The 20,596-nt window shown below is 40.5% G+C and overlaps 1 protein-coding gene across 5 annotated transcripts in view; it reads right to left on the bottom strand.

Annotated features, from left to right (window-relative positions):
- The window catches only part of USP3 (ubiquitin specific peptidase 3), an 82,047-nt gene extending 63,187 nt beyond the window's left edge, over nucleotides 1-18,860 (bottom strand). The window contains exons 1-2 of one of the 5 annotated variants that reach the window (XM_045540823.1): nucleotides 18,559-18,593; nucleotides 2,183-2,264 (exon numbers count right to left, since the gene is read on the bottom strand). In XM_045540823.1, coding sequence (XP_045396779.1) covers nucleotides 2,183-2,201 — 19 coding nt within the window. In that variant the 5' untranslated portion in view covers nucleotides 2,202-2,264; nucleotides 18,559-18,593. Of the gene's footprint in view, nucleotides 1-2,182; nucleotides 2,265-12,189; nucleotides 12,239-17,651; nucleotides 18,152-18,558 lie in introns of those variants that run through there. The other 4 variants (XM_045540814.1, XM_045540804.1, XM_045540794.1 and 1 more) reach the window with 4 other exon arrangements.
- Between the last annotated feature and the right edge of the window lie 1,736 nt (nucleotides 18,861-20,596).

Raw genomic sequence — 20,596 nt, 5'->3', positions numbered from 1 at the left:
ACAGAAACTCAGTACAAACAGGTTTAAAACCTTCAAAATTTCAAAAGCACTATTTCCACAGACATCCCAAATTCTGGGTAAAAATCCTTAAGAAAGCACCAGACGCACGTGCAGGAACTCCCTTTCTCTTCATTAAAAGCTACAAAGCCTTACCCTTCATTCCTTTTGCTTCTCTAGATTATGTTATTTAATAAGCATTCCGGGAAACCTCAGATTTTAGTGAAGATTGAACTTGAAAAACGGATTCTAAATAGTCATGAGTTGACAGCATCCGACTCCATCTGTTTCCAAAGGTATCTTTACCCAAGAGTTCTGACATATTCCCCAGCCAGCGTGACTTGATCTCCATCCTACCCTGCAGTGCCTGATACCAGGCCTTTGTAGCTGGGATCAACAGCCCACATCCTAATCAGAATCCCAAGATTTTTGAGGAAGTACTCGCAATTTTCTCATAAAGTTCCTAGCAAACTGTTCCATAGCTGGCCCGGGGGGACAGTGACCAGAACTTTGTACCACGTTGTTCTTGTTGAACTAGGGAAGGACCTTGATTACCTGCCCTTGACCTTTATCCTGCCAGAAGAACTCCTTCCTTCTTTTATACAAAAATGTATCAAACAGAATGACCTGCCTTTATAGGAATTTAACTGTGACTCTGTAGACTCATAATAAACATGTTAGAGATGTGACATAACGAACCAAGTATGGCTTCAGAGCCAACAGTCTTAAGTTTACATTCTAGCTCTATCATTCCTTTATTCTATGAACTTAAGCTAACAGTTCCAGAGCCTGCTTATTCCCTGTAAAACAGGACAAATACCACCTTCTACCTCACATGGCTATGGTAAGGATTTCATGAGAAAAACTATACCAAGTGCATAGCACAGGACCTAACAAACAGAAAGCACCCAGTGAATGTCAGTTCCTTTCCCTTAAAAAATACGTTAAAAAGAATAAAACGGCTGTCAGGGGTTAATGCTGGTGGCTGTTATTACATACACTGCAGTTAACATATGCTCACATATATGATGATTAACAATTTTCAGAATTTTTCCCTAGTTTATACTCTTTAAAAGAATTGCAGCTGACAATTTCTTTTCACAGAAAAATTCCAAATACATAGGACACATTAAAGTCAGCAAAAATCCCTCAGAAACTCCTTCCAGACCTGACATAAAATTCAATTATATTGAAAACATCAAATGAATGAAATACTCAATTTTAATAATCTTATTTCAAAATTTATGTAACTATTATAACCATTTCAATGTCAGAATTATTAAATTTTAGGTATCTCATGTAAAATACTTAACGGAAAATGCACTTTAGAAGCACAGTTTGAAAGATGTGTAAGGTTTAGACAACTTAATAAAATGCTACTCAAATAAAACATGTAAGTACAGAAACAACTCAGGTGTCAAAACTGTTCTGAAATACATTGAACTCAAGAGGTATTCAGAACAGATATTAAATCCTGGTTCATCAATCTAATCAACGAAAATGTATTGTGGGTATCTACTCCATTTAGGGTACTGTCAGTACATTATCAGTGTAGCAATGAATCAAAATGTCAAAATTCAGACTAAGAGAGCAAGATGCTAAATTCTTGGTGTGAATGGTTCTATAGTCCAATATCCAGTGCAATGGGATTACCCATTAAGCCATCTAAAAATATTTTTTTAATTTCTAGTTTTTCTTTCATTAAAGGAGTACATAGAAATTTCAAATCATACCAGATTTAACATATGGTTAACAGCTTATTTTTAGGGACCAGTAGATTTTAACTTCTACCCTAAATAATTCAATTCTTCTTTATCCACCTTATTACCTATTTCTCTGTAAGGAGCAATGTCCTTGGCTCTAAGAGGCTAATTTTGAGACTGTGCTCTAGCCTACTTTCTCAACCCTTTCCATGTCAGGGCATGCACAGAAAATAACATCTGTATGGCACATGAACATAAACTGAAGAGGCTTCTCAGAGCTAGAAGTGGTCTGCTTGGGGGCATAGCCACCCCTAGGCTGAGGGGATTATTTATCTCAACACATATGTAACCCATTTGTGGCCCCTTGGAAGGGATGGTACTCTAGCCAATCTTTTACATGATTATCTAGCAAAGCAGCAGGAGGTCTCCCTTCTACTCCAATGCTTACTTGTTGGAACAAAAGACTAGAAGTCATCAATCACCTGAGAGGACCAGCAGCATTATCTGGGAATCCAAGATGCCATTCCTCTGAGGATCTGCAGTTCATAATCAATTCTCTGAAACCTATCAGAGAAAACGGATGCTGAAATCCTCGTTTCTAGCCTATGTGTAACTGTCTTGTCCTACTGCCATTCTGTAACGACAGCGAGCAGCCAGTCAACAGTTCAACATGAAGGAATCTAATGCAAATTAAATTAAAAGTAAGGACGAAGTACCAGAAACAGCTGGGTCTGAGCACTCAGACCATCAACAGCACTGATGAGTACGTACAAGGCACAGTGAACTGCTTAAAATGAACCTTGACCCAGAGCATATGATTAGCTACTACTTGACTAAAAATGTTCCCAAGGCCACTTCCAGCTCTCTGATTTCAAGGTTTCCTAGACAGAAAAATAATTACAATAACATATTTCACTTCAACAGCCTTGAATATATTTGTAAAACCACAATACATAGGAAGATAGGAACAGGCAGGCAAATAGCTTGAAGTATTATCACAAAACCACTTACACTTTACTGCTCATACAATTAACAAGTTAAATTTTTATTCTTCCCTGAAGATACCCAATAATACAACAACATATTTGTGCAAGGCTATTAATTGCAGCATTATTTGTAACTGCAAAATACTGGAAATAAAGGAGGACTGGAGGCTGGCTGAATTCACTGTGGCACATCCACAAAAGGAACACTACAAAGCTGTTAAAGAATAAGGAGAATTCCCATAAACATGGAGTGAGATACAGGATATACTGCCAAGGAAAAAACCAAGTCCTAAAAGAGTGTATATTGTTTGCTAGTTTTTGTAAAAGAAAAAAGAGAAAATAAGAAAATCCTCATCTACCTGCTTATTTTTACAACAAGAAACACAAGAAGGATAAATCAGAAGTTAATGAAATTGGCTGTCCATAGGGGATGGGTAGGAAGGGACTGGGTACTGACACTTTGGTACAGCTTCTGTATAACTGTAACTTTTGGAACCATGTTAATGTCTTATATACTCAAAAGGTAAAATAAAATCAGCAAGGATAAGGTAAAAAAAAATCTCAAGTGGAAATCAAACACAAACAAATGAACCTGTATATCAAATAAATAAGCATACTAAATGGGGGAGAAAATGAACCCAAACAACTTTTGAACATAATGCTTTATATATTGCCAGTGTACAGACAGAACTGTAAGCAAATATTGAACTCTAGTTATAAGGAGTTTTCTTTACAATAATATGAGTTAGCAATTCTGGAACTATTTTCTCTGATTACAGACTTGACAAAATGATTACATATGTTGTGGATAATGGGAACCAGATTCTCACTGTTCAAGAAGGGTGTTACAAATATGGAAAGGGGCAAGGCCTGTGGTATTGAATGAAATTGTAGGTATCAATACAAACTCCTGGTTATACACATGCAAATACACACAGACATAAATAGATGTAGACATATTTATTTATTTGTATTTCTTAGCTCTTGTCTGCTGAGAGATCTTAGTTTGTAAACATTATTCCCAAACAAAAAGAATGAGGGCTACTTAGAGAAATGGCTGATTCCAAGGCTGGGACAAGCTGAGTACAAGATAAGCCTGGAACATCTTGTGCCAAAAAGTAAGAAAGGGCTCAAAGAACAACGGGACATGTCAAAATTATAGCTTAAGGGGGCTCCCACTAGCCAAATCTAAGACAATTGGAGCCTCAAAATAAATAATGATAACAGAGTATCACAGAATAAATAAAAATCTATGAGTCCATCCCAAGATAAGCAAAATACCATCTAACATATATAGAAGAAATACAAGTTAGAAAATCACCATCTTGCAACCATCCTAATAATAACTGATTCAGTCAAGAACCATCAGTACATATTAAACTACTGGGTGAAAGTTTGGTAAGGAACAGGATATATATACATAATCTCAAAGTATCTCCCGTAAATTACTTCTTAACAAATGGGAAAACAGTAACTTCACAGATTAACCTAGCAAATATTACCTTAATAAAGTAATCAAAGTTAACACCTCCAAAAATGAGACAAATACCAACATCATACACCTCTTGATATGACACCCTAAGAAGACACATTACTTCTGTAGCATTCCTACCAAAAAATGCATAATCTGAATCTAATCATAAGGAAATATCAGAAAAACTCAAATTGAAGGACATTCTATAAAGTAGCTGAAATGAATTCTTCAAAAATGCCAAGACATAAAAGACAAAGAAAGGCTGAGGAACTACTGGAGATTAAAGAAGACTAAAGAGTTATAACAACTAAATGTAACATATGATCCTAGATAAGGTCCAGAGTAGTGGGGTAGGTAGACAGAAAGGGGAAACAGCAATAATGGATATTTGTTTATGTCCCTTATTGAGACAACTGAAGAAATCTGAACAGGGAATGAACATCAGATAATTGTATCAGTATTAAATGCCCTGACTTTTTTTAAGAGGCAGGGTCTGGCTATGTTGCCCAAGCTGGTCTCAAAACTTCTGAGCTCAAGCTGCCTCAGTTGGTGGGACTACAAGTGCACACCACCACGCCTAGCTTAAATGTCTCGATTTTGACGACTAATATCCTGTGTTGATTGAAAATAAAGTCCTATTTCTTGGGGGAAAAAACTATTTATGGATAAAGTCATGTTATGTTTGCAAATTACTTGGGGAAAATACATAAACAGAAGGTACATTTATAATTGATGAAGCAAATGAGGCAGAATGTTAAAGACTGGCAAATCTAGGTAAAGATTATATGGGAGTTCTTACATCCTTAGCAATGTTTCTTAAAGTGTGAAATTATACCAAAATCAAAAGTTCTTTTAAACTTTGAGATTAAAAATCTGTATTCTTTACTTTCAATCAAGAACATAGTTTTTTTAAAAACTAAAACATGAGGAAAAATATAAAATTGCCAATGCACAGAGCCAAAGAATCCCTTCATTAATGGATGAAGAACTAGTCCAGTAAAAATTACAATATATTAATTGCAGTAGTCCCAATGACCTTACAAATATGTTTCTTTCACAGGCACACAAATCCAAAGTCTGGCTTGTGATTTGGCTTTCCAAGCAAGGGCACATCTCTTGGCTTATCTAGGCTCTCTGCTGACTCTGGTAATAGCAACAATAACCTGTTCATCAGGGAAGGTAAATCTGAGTGTCAACTTTTATTCAAATAGATTGGTGCAAAATTTCAGTTTTAGTGATTTAACTCTCTGAATAACTAAGAAGATCCATTTCTGATAGGGCAAAGTATTTTGCCCTAAAAACCAGATTTAAAATGATACTCATTCTACAATGGACACCAAACTAAACATGGTAGACCAATTCTCACTTACCCCACCTCTACCTAAAATCCCACTAAAATGATAATGAAGGAATAAAACAGATACAAACCCATAAGGATGTCCACAAGGATAAAAAGAACATGTGAGGCAACCAAGCAGACAAAAGATTTCATTCATTCCTTCATTCATTTTGAGACAGAGTCTTGCTCTGTCACTTGGGCTAGAGTGCAGTGGCATCATCATACCTCACAGCAACCTCAATTTCTGGGCTCAATCGATCCTCCTGCCTCAGCCTCCTGAGTAGATGGGACTACAGGGATGCACCACCACGTCCAGCTAATTTTTTCTATTTTTAGTAGAGACGGGGGTCTCACTCTTGCTCAGGCTGGTCTTGAAGTCCTGGCCTCAAAGGATCCTCCCACCGCAGCCTCCCAGAGTGCTAGGATTACAGGTGTGAGCCACCACCCCCAGCCCAGACAAAAGATTTCAACAGGTTTCTGGAAGTCAGGAAAAAGGGGAGCACAATAACAATCTTAGTTCAAAGAAAGCTACAGCCTAAGTGCCAGCGGAGAAGTATGCAGATGGGAGGGACTCGGTACAGGGACGCAGCAGACAGCAGGAGTAGGGGGTCCAGCGCTATAAGGAGCAACTGAGTCATGGAACTTCCAGCAACCTGATGTCAGAACATCTGTGGCCAGGGGTACAGCCCCCAGAGGGAAGACTGAAAAACTGAATGGTACTAGAAAAGATTCTCCACACAGACATCCAACTGATTTCCTCCATTGAAAAGGGTGTCTGGCTCCCCCCACCTTACAGTGAAGCCCACACTAGACAAGCCCTACCCACTTAGGAAGCTTTTTAGTGCCTCACTCTTACATGAAAAAAGACAAAACAGATCTTTAAAGAAATCTTCCAATCTGAGAGAATCATTTTAAAAAGAAAAGGAACAGAACCAAGAAAAAAGAGAAACAATACAGGGAGGACAGAAAAACTTCAAAACAAACAAACTCTAGGCCAGGCGCGGTGGCTCACACCTGTAATCCTAGCACTCTGGGAGGCCAAAGCGGGCGGATTGTTTGACCTCAGGAGTTCGAGACCAGCCTGAGCAAGAGCGAGACCTTGTCTCTACTAAAAATAGAAAAGAAATTATACAGACAGCTAAAAACATATATATATATAAAATTAGCCGGGCATGGTGGTACATGCCTGTAGTCCCAGCTACTCGGGAAGCTGAGGCAGGAGGATTGCTCGAGCCCAGGAGTTTGAGGTTGCTGTGAGCTAGGCTGATGCCACGGCACTCTAGCCCAGGCAACAGAGTGAGACTCTGTCTCAAAAAAACAAACAAACAAACAAAAAAACTCTAAACTGCTGGAGTGATAAGAGAAGATACTGCAAAATAATAGCAACAGGATGTATGAAAAAAGCATGGTCAGAAAATGAGAAAGGGCCCTTGAAAATTAAAAATATGATAATCAAAATTCAATAGAAGGGGTAGAAGAAAAAAATCAAGGAAATATCTCAGAAACTATAACCAAAAGGCAAAGGAATAAAAAGATATGAAAAATAAAGGCTCCACCCAGGACACCTAACATCCAATTAACAGGAGTTGCAGGAAGAAAAAAAAAACAAATTAGGGATGTAAGCATGAGGGGAGGAACATGCTATCAAATTTATAATACAAAAAATTTTCTTTTAACTTAAGGATGTAAGCCTCTAGATTGAAAAGTCCTTTGAGTACCCATCACAGTAAAAGAAAAACTACCCATTCCAATACACATTTTGAAACTTCAGAACACCAGAGATAAAAAGAATACACTAAAATCTTCTAGGAAAAATAAAAGGACATATATGAAAGAAGTAATCAGAAAGGCATTAAGTTTCTCAACAGCAACACTGGAAGTCTAAATACAAAGGAACAATGTCTCTATCACTCTAAATGAAAATTCTTTTCTAATAATCTTTATTCAGCCAAGCGATCAAGTATAAAGGTAAAATAAAAACGTCAGAATTGCAAGGTATCAAAAATTTACCTCCTCACGCCTGTAATCCTAGCACTCTGGGAGGCCAAGGCGGGTGGATCGCTCAAGGTCAGGAGTTCGAGACCAGCCTGAGCAAGAGCGAGACCCCGTCTCTACTAAAAAAAAATAGAAAGAAATTATCTGGCCAACTAAAATATATATAGCAAAAATTAGCCGGGCATGGTGGCGCATGCCTGTAGTCCCAGCTACTTGGGAGGCTGAGGCAGTAGGATTGCTTAAGCCCAGGAGTTTGAGGTTGCTGTGAGCTAGGCTAACGCCACAGCACTCACTCTAGCCCGGGCAAAAAAGCGAGACGTTGTCTCAAAAAAAAAAAAAAAATTTACCTCCTATAAAGGTAAGGAGAGAGAAGGGAGCTAGATGATGTACTCCAGCAAAACAATAGAATAAACTAAGAATGAGAAGACATGGAGGCCAGGCCCCTGTGGCTCATGCCTGTAATCCTAGAACTCTGGGAGGCCAAGGTGGGAGGATCACTTGAGTTCAAGAGTTTGACACCAGCCTGGGCAAGAGAGAGACCCAGTCTCTACTAAAAATAGAAAAAAATTAGCTGGGTGTGGTGGCAGGTGCCTGTAGTCCTAGCTACTCAGGAGGCTGAGGCAGGAGGATCACTAGAGCCCAAGAAGTTTGAGGTTGCTGTGAGCTAGGCTGACAGCACTCTAGCCCAGGCAACATAGTGGGACTCTGTCTCAAAACAAACAAACAAACAAAAAAGACATGGGATACAGGAAATGAGAGATCTAACATTTCAAGAGAACAGCAAAGGGAATCACAGGATAAAAACTATCCAGTAGACCTAGAAAATACTTCAGATGGAAGCAGAGAACAGAAGGCTCTGGAAGGAGGTTTTCAGAAAAAAGTATTGCTACAAGATTATCTAATCTGTTAAAGTGGCTGGAAAACAATATTCACAGACATCTGACAAGTTTACAGGAACATTTAGGAGAGAATGTGTAGAAGGTAAGCGAAGCAATTTTAAAAAGAAGCAATTATTAACTCAAAGAAAAATACAAGAAAGAAAAATTAATCACATTAGCCAAAATATGTTATCTAATTATACTGGGGAATGGAGAGAGAGACAGAAGAGACAGTGGTGCAAAGTCTTCATTCACCATATAAGATGTTAAGGAACAATGTCTGAAAGTGATTAAAAAAAAATAACAGTAGTACTTAGAAGTATGTAGGTAAATATGACAGAAAGCTAAATAGAGCTTAAAGAGGTTGTGGGCAGCAGGACTGAGGATGTAGAGGAGGGAGACTATTCTATTTTAAGCCCTTTGATACTATGGCTTAACTGTGTATATTTCAGAACTGTGTATTACTGTTCTGAAAACATGAATTAATGTTTAAAAGGTAAGCTAATGTAACACTCATATCAATTCATAAAATTGCCCCAACTATTTTTTTATTGTAAAAAACAAAAAGTCTAAAATCTATTACACTGCATAATACTTAGAATAGCAGTTTATCATTTGGGGCCAGGCACCTACAGAATTCCCTATACTGCATGGCTAATTTGCAGAGGTAATGGTATATGTCCTCTGCTAGTAAATGTAATTCCAAAGCTGGCCAAAATTTGTCATCTATATGTTAACAGATCCAGATACCTACAGAGTCAGAGAAGAGAGGGCATCTGGTCCTGCTGACTTCCCACACAGAGGCAAATTCTGATCCATAAGGCTGGTTCCCCCCTACTGGTTCAAGTACTTTATTTTTAAATGGATTTCTGATGTTTTCAACATCAAATGGAAACATATAGAGACAATGTGTGCGAAACAACATATTCTCAAAACCTGTAATGCACTAAACAAATTTGTTATTACTCCTGTCACAAACTCAGACTTCTTCAGATCCACTTTGGTGAAAAACACCTAATTATTCTATTATGCTACTCTGTCCTCAGCTTAAATATTGGAACTGTGTCCCTATTGGAACTGAGTTCCCAAATGAGGGGAAAGGATAGTGGGGGGAAGAATGAAAACCACTAGAGCCAAAGCAAATTACTAAATCAGAGTCAAAATGGGCTACTTTTGCCCTCGGGAGACCAGACACAAATAGCTACAAACTACCAGAAGTCTATATTGTTTCAAAAATAACATCCCCTATAAAGCTGATTACATGGAGAATGAAAACAAAGGCCATGAATCACTTAAGAAAAATTCTGACACCTAATATTTCCATTTATTTAATACGGCAAGATCTGATTCAATCCCATGCTTTTGCCAACAATGCAAGTAAGCAAATCCATAGTTAAACAGTAGTAGCACTTCAAAAGAAATGAATCAAGTCATAAATGTAAACAACACACAACTATTATTTCAAAACATCAGCAAGTATATGCAATATAAGAAAAGATTCTTATACTTAAGGAAGTACTCCCTCCCATAAGTAAATAAAATAATTAAGAGGTTTAGGGATCTCCTAATATCAAAGACTTTCCTTGGCGAACAGTAGGTTTAATATCTGCACTGTACAATTCTCTTCCTAGTTGGTGGTGGTTATATAATAAAGGTTAGCACTAAAGCACAAAGTGGAGGAAGGGAGGGAAGTATCACACTTGTATTTATTTACCGGTGGGCTGGGAAATTCTTTATTCTTTTAAAATCAACGTGGCTATTTATGAAGAAACAGAAAGAAAAAAATACAAACTGGGCATACACTTATACTCTGCCCAAAGGGTTAAATACTCAATATTCCAGAAAATAGGCACCCACAAACTCCAGAAACATTAACTACGTGAATTTTTTAAAATAGCAATTCTAATTATTTAACAAAAATCAGGAATTCTTTTACAACCAATAGACACAATTTTCAAATCTGACCCACCTTTTCCCAAAAATCTCTATGTATTCAAAGAAAAAGATTGAAAATATTTTTTTAAATGAGGCTCTAAAAAAACTATATACAAACAAAATACTCAAAGTGAGTAAAATGAAACTAAATTCTCATGGAATGAATGTTGAGCTCTGGTATCTACTTCATACACATAAGGTGAAGCTTTATCCTTTAGTTGTTGTAGAGCAATTTCTCAAATGCTAAAGTATCTCACTATTAACATCCAAAACAATTTGCATGGAAACAAGAGTTAATTTCACCTAAATCAAAGAACATTTTACTGTGTAAAACTAAAATTAAAAATTGCTCAATCAATAAGTGTTAGTCCCATGGTCTCTACACTATACAGTTCTTTTAAAAAAATGTCTATCCTACTAAAGCAATTTTTCTAACATGTTACCTATCAATTATCCCAGGGAAACATTCTATCACAGAAACTTGTTTCCTAGAAATTTCAACTCTATCTTCAAAAACTTTGATCAAAATATTAACATCCCAGTATTGTGTAACAAATGTTCAAGACAAAGAAATGGACAAGAATCTATTATTTAAAAAAGAAAACCTGGGCTTGGTCAGTAAGAACAAAGATTTAAAGAAGCTAGAACAGTAAGTATACTATCGTATAATCAGTTAAATTAAACCTGCAGGAATATGACAGTTAATTGCCAGCCTGCTCTTCCTGGTGATGAGACAGTACAAATACAGTCCATAAAATGAAGAGTCTTTGGGGCGCATCAAGGATAAACAGGCAAGCAATTTCTACAAGGCAGGCTGTCCTAACCCAGCTAGAAAAAAGAAAAAATAACAGGACAGAACCTCTACTCAAGAATGGAAAATAGCTCACTGATAGAAAACTACTCAACTCTGCCTATAGTTTTCAGTATAGTAATATGCTTTACAGGTTTGTAGCATAGGAGCAATAGGCTACATAATATAGCCCAGGTGTGTAGGGTGTTATACCATATTATAAATTAAAATTTAAAAAAAAAAAGGGCCGGGCACGGTGGCTCACGCCTGTAATCCTAGCACTCTGGGAGGCCGAGGCGGGAGGATGGCTCAAGGTCAGGAGTTCGAGACCAGCCTGAGCAAGAGCGAGACCCCCGTCTCTACTAAACATAGAAAGAAATTATCTGGCCAACTAAAATATATATAGGAAAAAAAAAAATTAGCTGGGCATGGTGGCGCATGCCTGTAGTCCCAGCTACTCGGGAGGCTGAAGCAGTAGGATTGCTTAAGCCCAGGAGTGTGACGTTGTTGTGAGCTAGGCTGACGCCACGGCACTCACTCTAGCCAGGGCAACAAAGCGACACTCTGTCTCAAAAAAAAAAAAAAAAAGAAAGAAAACTACTCAACCCTAAAGCAGAGTACAAAGTCTCCAGATAAAATCTAGTCAGTTACAATATCTTTTAAAAGACATAAACTGGTTTATCTTAAACTCTCAATTCCCCCCTCAAAGGGTCTTACAAAATTAAATTAGGTAAATATCATTATTGTGAAGCATCTAACACAAACAAGGCAACTACAAACTTCATTTTTCAATGTCCAAGTTTAATTTCAACAGTAGTTCTCAAAATCTGAAACGCCTTCCTAAACTCATCTGGATTTTATACATGTGTAAATAGCATACATATATACTTTTCACTGTACCTTAAGAGGGAGAAACGTGTTTTAAGCTCTGCAGTTATTGTAGTAGTCTATAAGGACTACAATTAACTTTTATAAGAAATACAACTGGAAAATCTTAGAATATAACTAAATGCAATGAACAAAGTATGCTGCCTACAAGCAAAGATTTCAAATAACCTCTGAGCTACCAGAGGCAAAAGCAAAATTTCATACCTTAGGAATTCTCTCCCTCCTTCACCCCACAACAACAAATCACCTCCAAGAAGAATCTCCTCTGCCAGAAATAAAATAAAAAATAAGGGGGGGGGGCTTCAACAACTGAAACACATTTTTAAAATAACCAAAAATTTACTGCATTTTATCCATAGCTATACTGAGGAGGCTGGTTTATTATGTCTGAACTAAAGTAATGTGAATTTCAGCCTGCAGAAAAATTAGATGAGTATGACAAGTTTGACATTCAGAACAGTTGTTTTCTTCCAATTATATTACCAATTCCTTGTTCCAACCTGCCAGCACTTTAATCAATAAATTGGGTCAGGGGAGTAACCAAATATTGAATTTTAAAATGAGCAATTTTCAAGATGTAAAATTTAAAATGTATTTTCATGTCAAAAATCTTCAAAGGAATTATTTCCAGTATATTTCCAAGCACTTTAAATCCTTTAAATTATCAAGCATTAAGTTACTGGATGACAAAATAAAGATCCTGCTTTTATTAATAAAAAGGCAAGTTAAAAGTTTGAATGGTATTTGAGTTTAAGCGCTGGGCTATCTTTAATACCTCCAAGCATCTTAAGCAACTCTTAACCTTTGTCTCAGTTTCATAATCTATAATAAACAGGAAAATCTACAAGGATGGGTAGTTAATTAAATTAGTCAGGATTAAATGCTAGCAAACTGCTTTGAAGTGACTTTATGTTGTTCTCAGTTCTCCTCCTACTCAGTAAAATAGATGAGAAAAACATCTGGAATTACTATAGATAATAACATCTGCAGACTTACAGCAGTTAAAAAGATGATCTCTACAAGTTTCTATGCCAAAGTTCATTGACTCCATAAGATTTCAAGATACATTGCAAAGAACAATTTTTAGGTGAATCTCATTTCAGTTTCAAAGCTATCTACGCTTACCTACATTCTCAAAACAGACTATTACACAGAAATCTCAGAGCATCTTGAGAGGTCTTGGCACAAGACAATTCTAGGTAAGATGAACAAGCTGTTACTGTTGTTAATGCTATTCTCAGGATTCTAAACTGTCAATCAAGGTAAACTTCATCACAAATACACCCTCCAAAAAATACTAGCCCCTACTGAGAACCTATCAAAGTACTTCCTTCTAAGCCATCTGTCCAGGAAAGCTCTATTAAAACACCTAGAAGGCAGTCACTCTCCTGTCTAAAGATGCTATGAATAAAGAGAAAACACTAAAATATATTAACAGTTTACGTTTTCCACTTCAAAGACTGATTAGCTACCTACTAAATCTATTCCAACGCCTCGGTTGAACACAAAATCTGTGTGTAGGTAGGTTAGAAACTGCAGCTTAATCAAAGGAGACTAACATTTTGTTTTCAAAGAAGAAAAAATATATAAAACAGGCTCAAGAAAGGGGGAAAAGCTAAAAAAGAAAAAACAAAGCAGGTTTGGCTGGGGGAAATGTACATGTAAATGATTCCCTGATGGAAGAGGGACTCAATTAAATTTTAAAACAGGAATTTATTATAACTGAGCTACAAACAAAATTACTCACTGGTCTGCTTACAGAGCTGCAAACACTATAAAAACATACGTACTTCTAAATCTAGTTTGAAGGATCCAAAATCAATCTTTTATATTCCAGTAGAGAAGGAAATTACATAAATTTCAACAGGAAAAAGTAGGATGTTATACGAGCTAAAGGTGTAAAAGCAAAGAATGATGAGAAGGAATTATTTTGAGGATAAATAAAAGGAAACCAAACCAAAGAGTTTGATTTCTCTCCCTCAAAGGCATCCTCTCTTCTGCTTTAGGCAATAAGGGATGTTCTTCATATACTACTAAGTATACTATTTGGGAAATAATCTCTAGTGTGTCAAAACCTCTTCACGACAGGAAAACGTTAGGCTCCATCTCTAGACTGCAGCCTGTTCAAACACATTCTAAATTTCAGGTCTTTCACACCCACTACCAACTATTAATATTAGCAACTTTGGAAATAGGCTGAGGCTGCTTTAAGGTTCTGGGGAAGGGGATGGGAGAGGAACATTGCCAGAAAGACAACTCCATTTGACTTAAGCTTTACAAATATTACCCAAAAAGTTCAAATTCTTCAGAAAGGTATATATAAAACTCAAATACTAACCTTCAGAATTAATGTGAAAAGAAAAATCACCTGTCCACTAATTTTTTAACTACCACATCCACATTTACAACTAAATTGTCCACCTGCCGTCTATAAACAGAATATCAAAACAATACAAACTCATTGTGGTAACAACAATGCAGACGGTCATTTGCTCACAATCCAGACAAAGTTAGGTTTACTGACTAAAATACTGGGAATGAGGGCTGGTGAAAGCATTCTGGGGGGAAAGCTCACTTACTGTGCATTTGTTTTCAACATAAAGACCATTACAGCTACAACTAAACAAGAGTCTTCTGTAAATGCAGGTCGTGCAAGAAATATGATACAAAATAACCCATCATTCCATCAGGATGATTTCTTACCATTATCATAAGCTGATTGGTCCATTATACAGGGATTACAGCTGACAAAGAACCAATAATCAACACCTCATCCTACTGAATGAACCTTTTAAAAAAGGGCTTATCTCCAATATCCACCCAAAATTGCAGAATATTTACTTGATCTACACTTTACTTTTCTGGGTAGAGTAATATGAGAACAAGTGTGTACTGAAAACTTTAAGAGGCACTTTCAACTCTTTGAAGACTAATCAGGAAAATTCTCACGTCTATGCTATTAAAATATCTCCAATTTAACTTGCTATTTAACCCAAACCTCTGAAGTCCAAATGCTTGGTCTTTGGCTTTCCTTAGTTATTAAAACAGTTGTGTTCGGGGCTTTTTAAACAATTGGTGTTTTTCCCTGTATTTTGCCACTCTTTTACCCACAAAAATAAGGAATGTAGAAGCCTCCAGCTTCTGAAAATAACATCTGGTATGTGCACATAACAAAAAGCTTGAGAGAATGCCCTAGTTTTTATTTAAAACTTTTTTCATTTAAAACTAGGATTGCCTTTAGCAACAGTTAGACAAAAATCATCTGTTACTTTATTAGGAGATTGCTATTTTCAACATTTACCTTAAACCACAACATGGATTTATCTTCTAACCAGTTAGCTTCCTGTCTCTCCCCTCAACTAGATTAGACTGTAACTTTTTTGAGAGCAAGTGACTACTAAACTCTGTGATCTGTTTCCCAGATAATATATTTCAAAAGCTTCAAGTCTCTACAAAGACATAAATGTTGCTAGCCTTAAAGCCTTAAGGATTTCTCTAATTTTTAAAAGCTATTCTGATAAGAACAGGTGCCCTTAACAGTTACCGTACTTGTACACCAGTGAGTTCTCAAAGTGTGGTCCTGGAGGCTCTTTGGGTTCTCAATAATTTTTTAGAATATAAAGGAGTCCTAAGTACAAAAAGTGTAAGAACCACTGCAGTACACAATTATATAACCTAACACACAGTGCCTTCCATGGATAAGAAGCTCAAGTTAATTCTGAAGTACAATTACTTCTTACCCCTTTTAATCTTGCTGAGTTCTATATCTCCTTGTAAAGCATAGTACAGCCTAAAGCCAGGCTGTTCTAGGCCCCATTTAATGGGCTTTAGATATTTAATTATTCAGTCCTCTTTATAAAGATGCCCTGACCTGTAATACCACCTATTACTTGAATAATGCATGAGTTTCTCAAAGTTTTCACAAAAAATTATCTTGTTCATCCTAAAAGCAACCTGTGAAATGCCAAGCATTACCCTTTTTTTTTTTTTTTTGATGACATAATGAAACTGATACTCAAAGAAAACAGAACTACTTGTCCAAGGATGTACTGCTAGCTAGTAGAGCCTAGGATGTTGGTCTTTTGCAATTCACTTGGCTGTCTCACTGTGGTATAACTGTAAGCTCCCAAAGAAAATAAGGAAAGGGCATCACTTTTATTGTCCCAGTGCCAAAACAGGGATTTTCCCCTCCTTAATAAGAACATAATCAGACTCGATACCCAGTCACAGCATTATTCAATACATTAGGCTACCCTTTTGGTCCCCTACCAAAAAATTAAAATAAAATAAAATTCGAGAGTATTGGAGAAAAAAACACCACAATACACAATACTCCAAGATGATAAATTAGTTAAGGACTCACAGATTTACTGAACATTTAATTGCTGAAATAACAGACAGGCAAGAACAAGATCAAGCTTAATAGAGTAACACTAGATTATATCAACAAATGGATGCCAAGAGGTTAAAATGGGAAGCCCACATAATATGGGTACAGCTCCGAGTGTGGGCAGAAGAAAAAAACCCACACAAAGTTGCAAAACTAGTTTATTAGTTCTACAAATCCAAGCAAGTGACTAGAACCACCCTTGCAAAGCAATGTCAGGCAAACTGTTGCAAGATACAAAGACGCAGTCCTACCCCTTGGACAGAAATCACCCCTCCCTTATGGCTAAAGGTATTATTGTTCTTGCTATCAGCACGAGTTTCTGTTATGCTCCACTTTAACTTAAGTTCCTCAAGAGATGCTCAATTTTCTCCATCTCTTTTTTATAGTCAAGTAGACTCCTTGACTGATGGAGGCAAGACTGACACACAACAGAATATCTTCCACTTGCATATTTCTTTTCTTTTTTTAGATACATGTGCTCAGGGAAGCCATTTTTAAGTTTGATGTGTTTTTACCTAAGAAAAAAGCTAGAAATGTGCAGATAGTCCATTTTGTATGCCTGTAGTTTCCTACAGATGAGCAAGAATAATTTCACCATTCCTCCAGAGGTATGCTTTCCCTAGTGTATACTTTGGTCATTTTTTTTTCAAATTTCTTTTGGCAAAAAAATTACAGTTATAGCACCACAGCTATAGCTACAGTTATAGCTAACGTACCACCAACCAATTTGTAAGGCGGTGCAATACACCTTATTTGTTGCCCCATACTCAACACGCATTGTTAAAAGACAATTTATAGGCAAGAGCTAATTTATACAAGTTTCTGTAATCCTCACAAAAGAATTACAAGACTGCACTGTGAAACCTGTGAACTGCTTAATTTTTAAAGATTTCATACAGAAAAAGATATCTGACTTTACACAGGCAAGTACAGCACCAAATATTTGAGAGCTCCAAGAAACCGATTATTTCTATTCCTTATCCCAGAGTAGCGATTTCTTTGTGGCGCTACCTATATATTTTTTCCAAGGACATAATCAGCATTTAAGAAGTAACCTGTCAAAAGTATTAAGGCATTCTCTCAACTATCTTCCCAGCTCCAGCCCGTAATGAGAAATGTCACCGCTAAATCGTACCACTACTGTTTTTCTGTATTTCTTCAAATGAGCTCAAGATTTTTGAAGTGCACAATTCAAATTTTACACTACAACCCAAGCTACCAGTGATCACCTCAAAGCTAATAAACAAAGACACTAGCGGCGGCACCACGGCCCTACCAGGAAGTAATCAAAGCAGTGTGGCCGGTGCGATCCTAAGAAGTCGCTAGAGCAGACAATGAGAGGGCACTGAGGCTTTCAAGGGGGCCGGCAGGAGGACTTAAAATGCTCAAGCTACTCAAAAGCATTACACAAACGTAGTAACTGTTTTACAGCACATGAACGCGGGAATCCCAACGCAATTTCGGACAACCCAAAAGCTGTGAAAAGCAAACTCGAACTGCCCCTCCAAAGCAGCTGTTGGCTCAGACTCCGAGCTTTTTCGCCCGCAGCCTGTTTTCAAACTTCACCCTCCCTGGCCGAAGACTCCGACCGCGGCCGCCAAGCTTCCGAGCGCCTCGCTGGGTTTCGGGATGCCCGAGCCTGCGGGGAAGGGAAATGAAGCGGGGCCGGGGTGGAAAGGGACCCCGCGCGACCGGCAGCCCAGACAAAGCTGCGCCCGGAGAGCGGCGTTTTTCCTGTCCGGTCCGCGAAGGATCGCAACTGGGGCCCCGCCACACGTGCGGCCGCCCCACGGGGGCCGACACCCGCCCCCACAGCCGCCCACCCCGCGCCGCGGGCGAGCTCGGCCCCCAGGCACGGCAGGGCGGGGCGGGGCAAGGGGCGCGAGCCGCGGGCCAGGGTCCCCGCCCGCCGCTGTCCTCACACGCTCGAGGCCTCCGCGGACTCCCGCCTCTCACGGGCCTCTCCTTCGCCGGCCGGGCCGTCGGGCCGCAGGAAACAAAGGAGCCGCCGCCGCTCCTACCCGCGTCCGGCTTCACCGCGTACCCCTCCCCAGCCCGCCGGGCCCGGCTCGCCCTCACCCCTCCGGGAGTCCGCGCGCCGGCCGCCCGCGGCCCCTAGACGGCAGGCCCGGCAGAGCCGGGGCCTCGGGTGCGCTGCCGGGCCGGCCTGGGGCTGCACTCACCGCTGCAGCACCAGGACGACGGGGAGCCGTTGGGGAACTTAGCTGAGTCCGGAGCGATGCAGACGCTGGAGCTCAGGTGTGGACACTCCATGGCCACGAGGAGGGCGGCGGCGAGGACCGAGGCTCCGGCACCGGGCGAAGTGGGGGCGGAGGAACTCCGGAGGCTCCGTCTGGGGTCGCTCCTCGCCGGGCGCTCGGCCGACGGCGGCTGCGTCCCGAGCCCTTGCGTCAAAGAAAGCAAGGGTTTCCGGGCGCCGGGTTTTCCCGCCCGCCGTCTCTAGGCTCCCAGCTCCCGAGAATGTGAAACTCCAAGATCCGGGTTCTGCAGCCACCCCTGGACTGGAGGCTTCCGCCTTCCCAGGCCGGCCCCGCCCCGCCCCCGGGCAGGCCCCGCCCCGGCCCCGCCCCCGGCCCTTCTCGCTGGGTGGGTCCCGGCGCGCACCAGCTGGTGGCGCAGAGTCAGTCTGCGCTCCGAAGTGACTTTCCCAACTTCGCCACCCCGGCGGCCGCGGCTTCCCCCAGCCCCGGGAGGGGTGGGGCGCCAAGCCGGGGCACCCGGGCCCGGCCGCTGCGTTTACTGCGGTCGGGCGGAGGAGGCAGATCCTGCGTGGGGTGTGGGGGTCTGACTACGGCGCGGCTACGTGGTAGCAAATCTGGCAAAGTGTGAAGAAGAAAGTAAAAAACGCTCGAGCAGACAGGCCCTATAGCCCCCATTTTACACAGGAAGACACAAGGTCGCAGAGGTTAAGGGCCTGGCTCCAGGGGCCCAGCGGCTTGCATGGGTCCCAGGGCAGACCTGACTTAACGTTCTGGTCCCTGCAGCAGGTGCTCTCCGGGGGCCTGCTTTAAGTTTGGAACACGTGGCCTTAGCCACCTGGATGCTGCGTGGCCGGGCCCGCAGGGGCGCCCTAGAATGTGGGTTCAAACCCTGCGGCTGTGACTCACCATCTGGGTTACCTCGAGCTCATCGTCGGACTTTCATGCCTCACCCACCGCTGGAAATTTAAGTGAAATAAATGTAACCTGTACTTGGTGAGCAAGGACCTCCCCCCAGCCCCCGCCGTTACCAGGTGATTTTAAAAAAAGGAAAAAAAGGAATGGATCTAACATTTGTAGACACCCACAATTGTCTCCTGGCCAAGCACTTTACATACCATACCTCATTTAAGCCTCACAACACCCTAACCAGCTGCGGTTACCGTCCCCTTTTTACCACGGGGAAACCGAGTCTGTAATTTGCTAATCCGTGCGGAGTTGGATCTCTGCCTCTCTGACCTCTTTCTAGAAAAGAGTTGAGGGAGAGAGCAAACCTCTGGGGGCGGCTAGGGCCGGCTTACACCCGAGCGAGCCTGCGATCTCACTGGGGCACGGCCTCCAAGACGTGCTGGGACATTACAAATGCTGCCTCAAAGTTGGGGCTCCTCGTAAAACCCGGCGAAGGAGCTGCGGGGCCAGGAGCAGGGGGAGGGAGAAGACTGATGTGGCAATCCTGCAGGCAGGGCCAGAGGAGGAAGGAAGGTCAGGAAATGATTAACCGGGCCGGGCAGTGGTTAGAGCAGGGCACCTCCCATAGTGCAGTCCTAGAGCAGCCCAGGGACACCCCTTGGTCGCTTCTCACTCCTACCAGCGCCACAAGTCGGTTCCTTCCACGCAGTCCTCTGCCTGATGGTGTCCGCCCACCCGGGGCATTTCTGCCCACCCTTTCCCCCAGTAGTATTTTGGATTCCTCAGGCAAAGATCTTCTGTGGCTTTCCAAGTTTATTTGATTGCTGTTAGAGCAAGCCTCAGTCCTGGGATTTTATGGCAGTGAGGAGTTGTGGCAAGTGCAGCTGCCTAGGAAGTCAGGCGAGCATGCCTTCCAATCTTAGCTCTGCCTCCTACTCAATAGCCAGCCTTAGCAAGTGTCTAGATCTAGTCCTTCCAAGGCTTTTTCATCTGTGAAACCTGATAAATATAATGCTTATCTTGCAAGGAAGATGTGAGAACTCATGAGGATTGCCACCACCTTACGAGGTAGCCAATAAATTATAGCTTTTAA

This window comes from Lemur catta, chromosome 1 (genome assembly GCF_020740605.2).
Source record: "Lemur catta isolate mLemCat1 chromosome 1, mLemCat1.pri, whole genome shotgun sequence".
Classification (NCBI taxonomy): domain Eukaryota; kingdom Metazoa; phylum Chordata; class Mammalia; order Primates; family Lemuridae; genus Lemur; species Lemur catta.
This window is presented reverse-complemented; position numbering and strand designations above follow the sequence as displayed.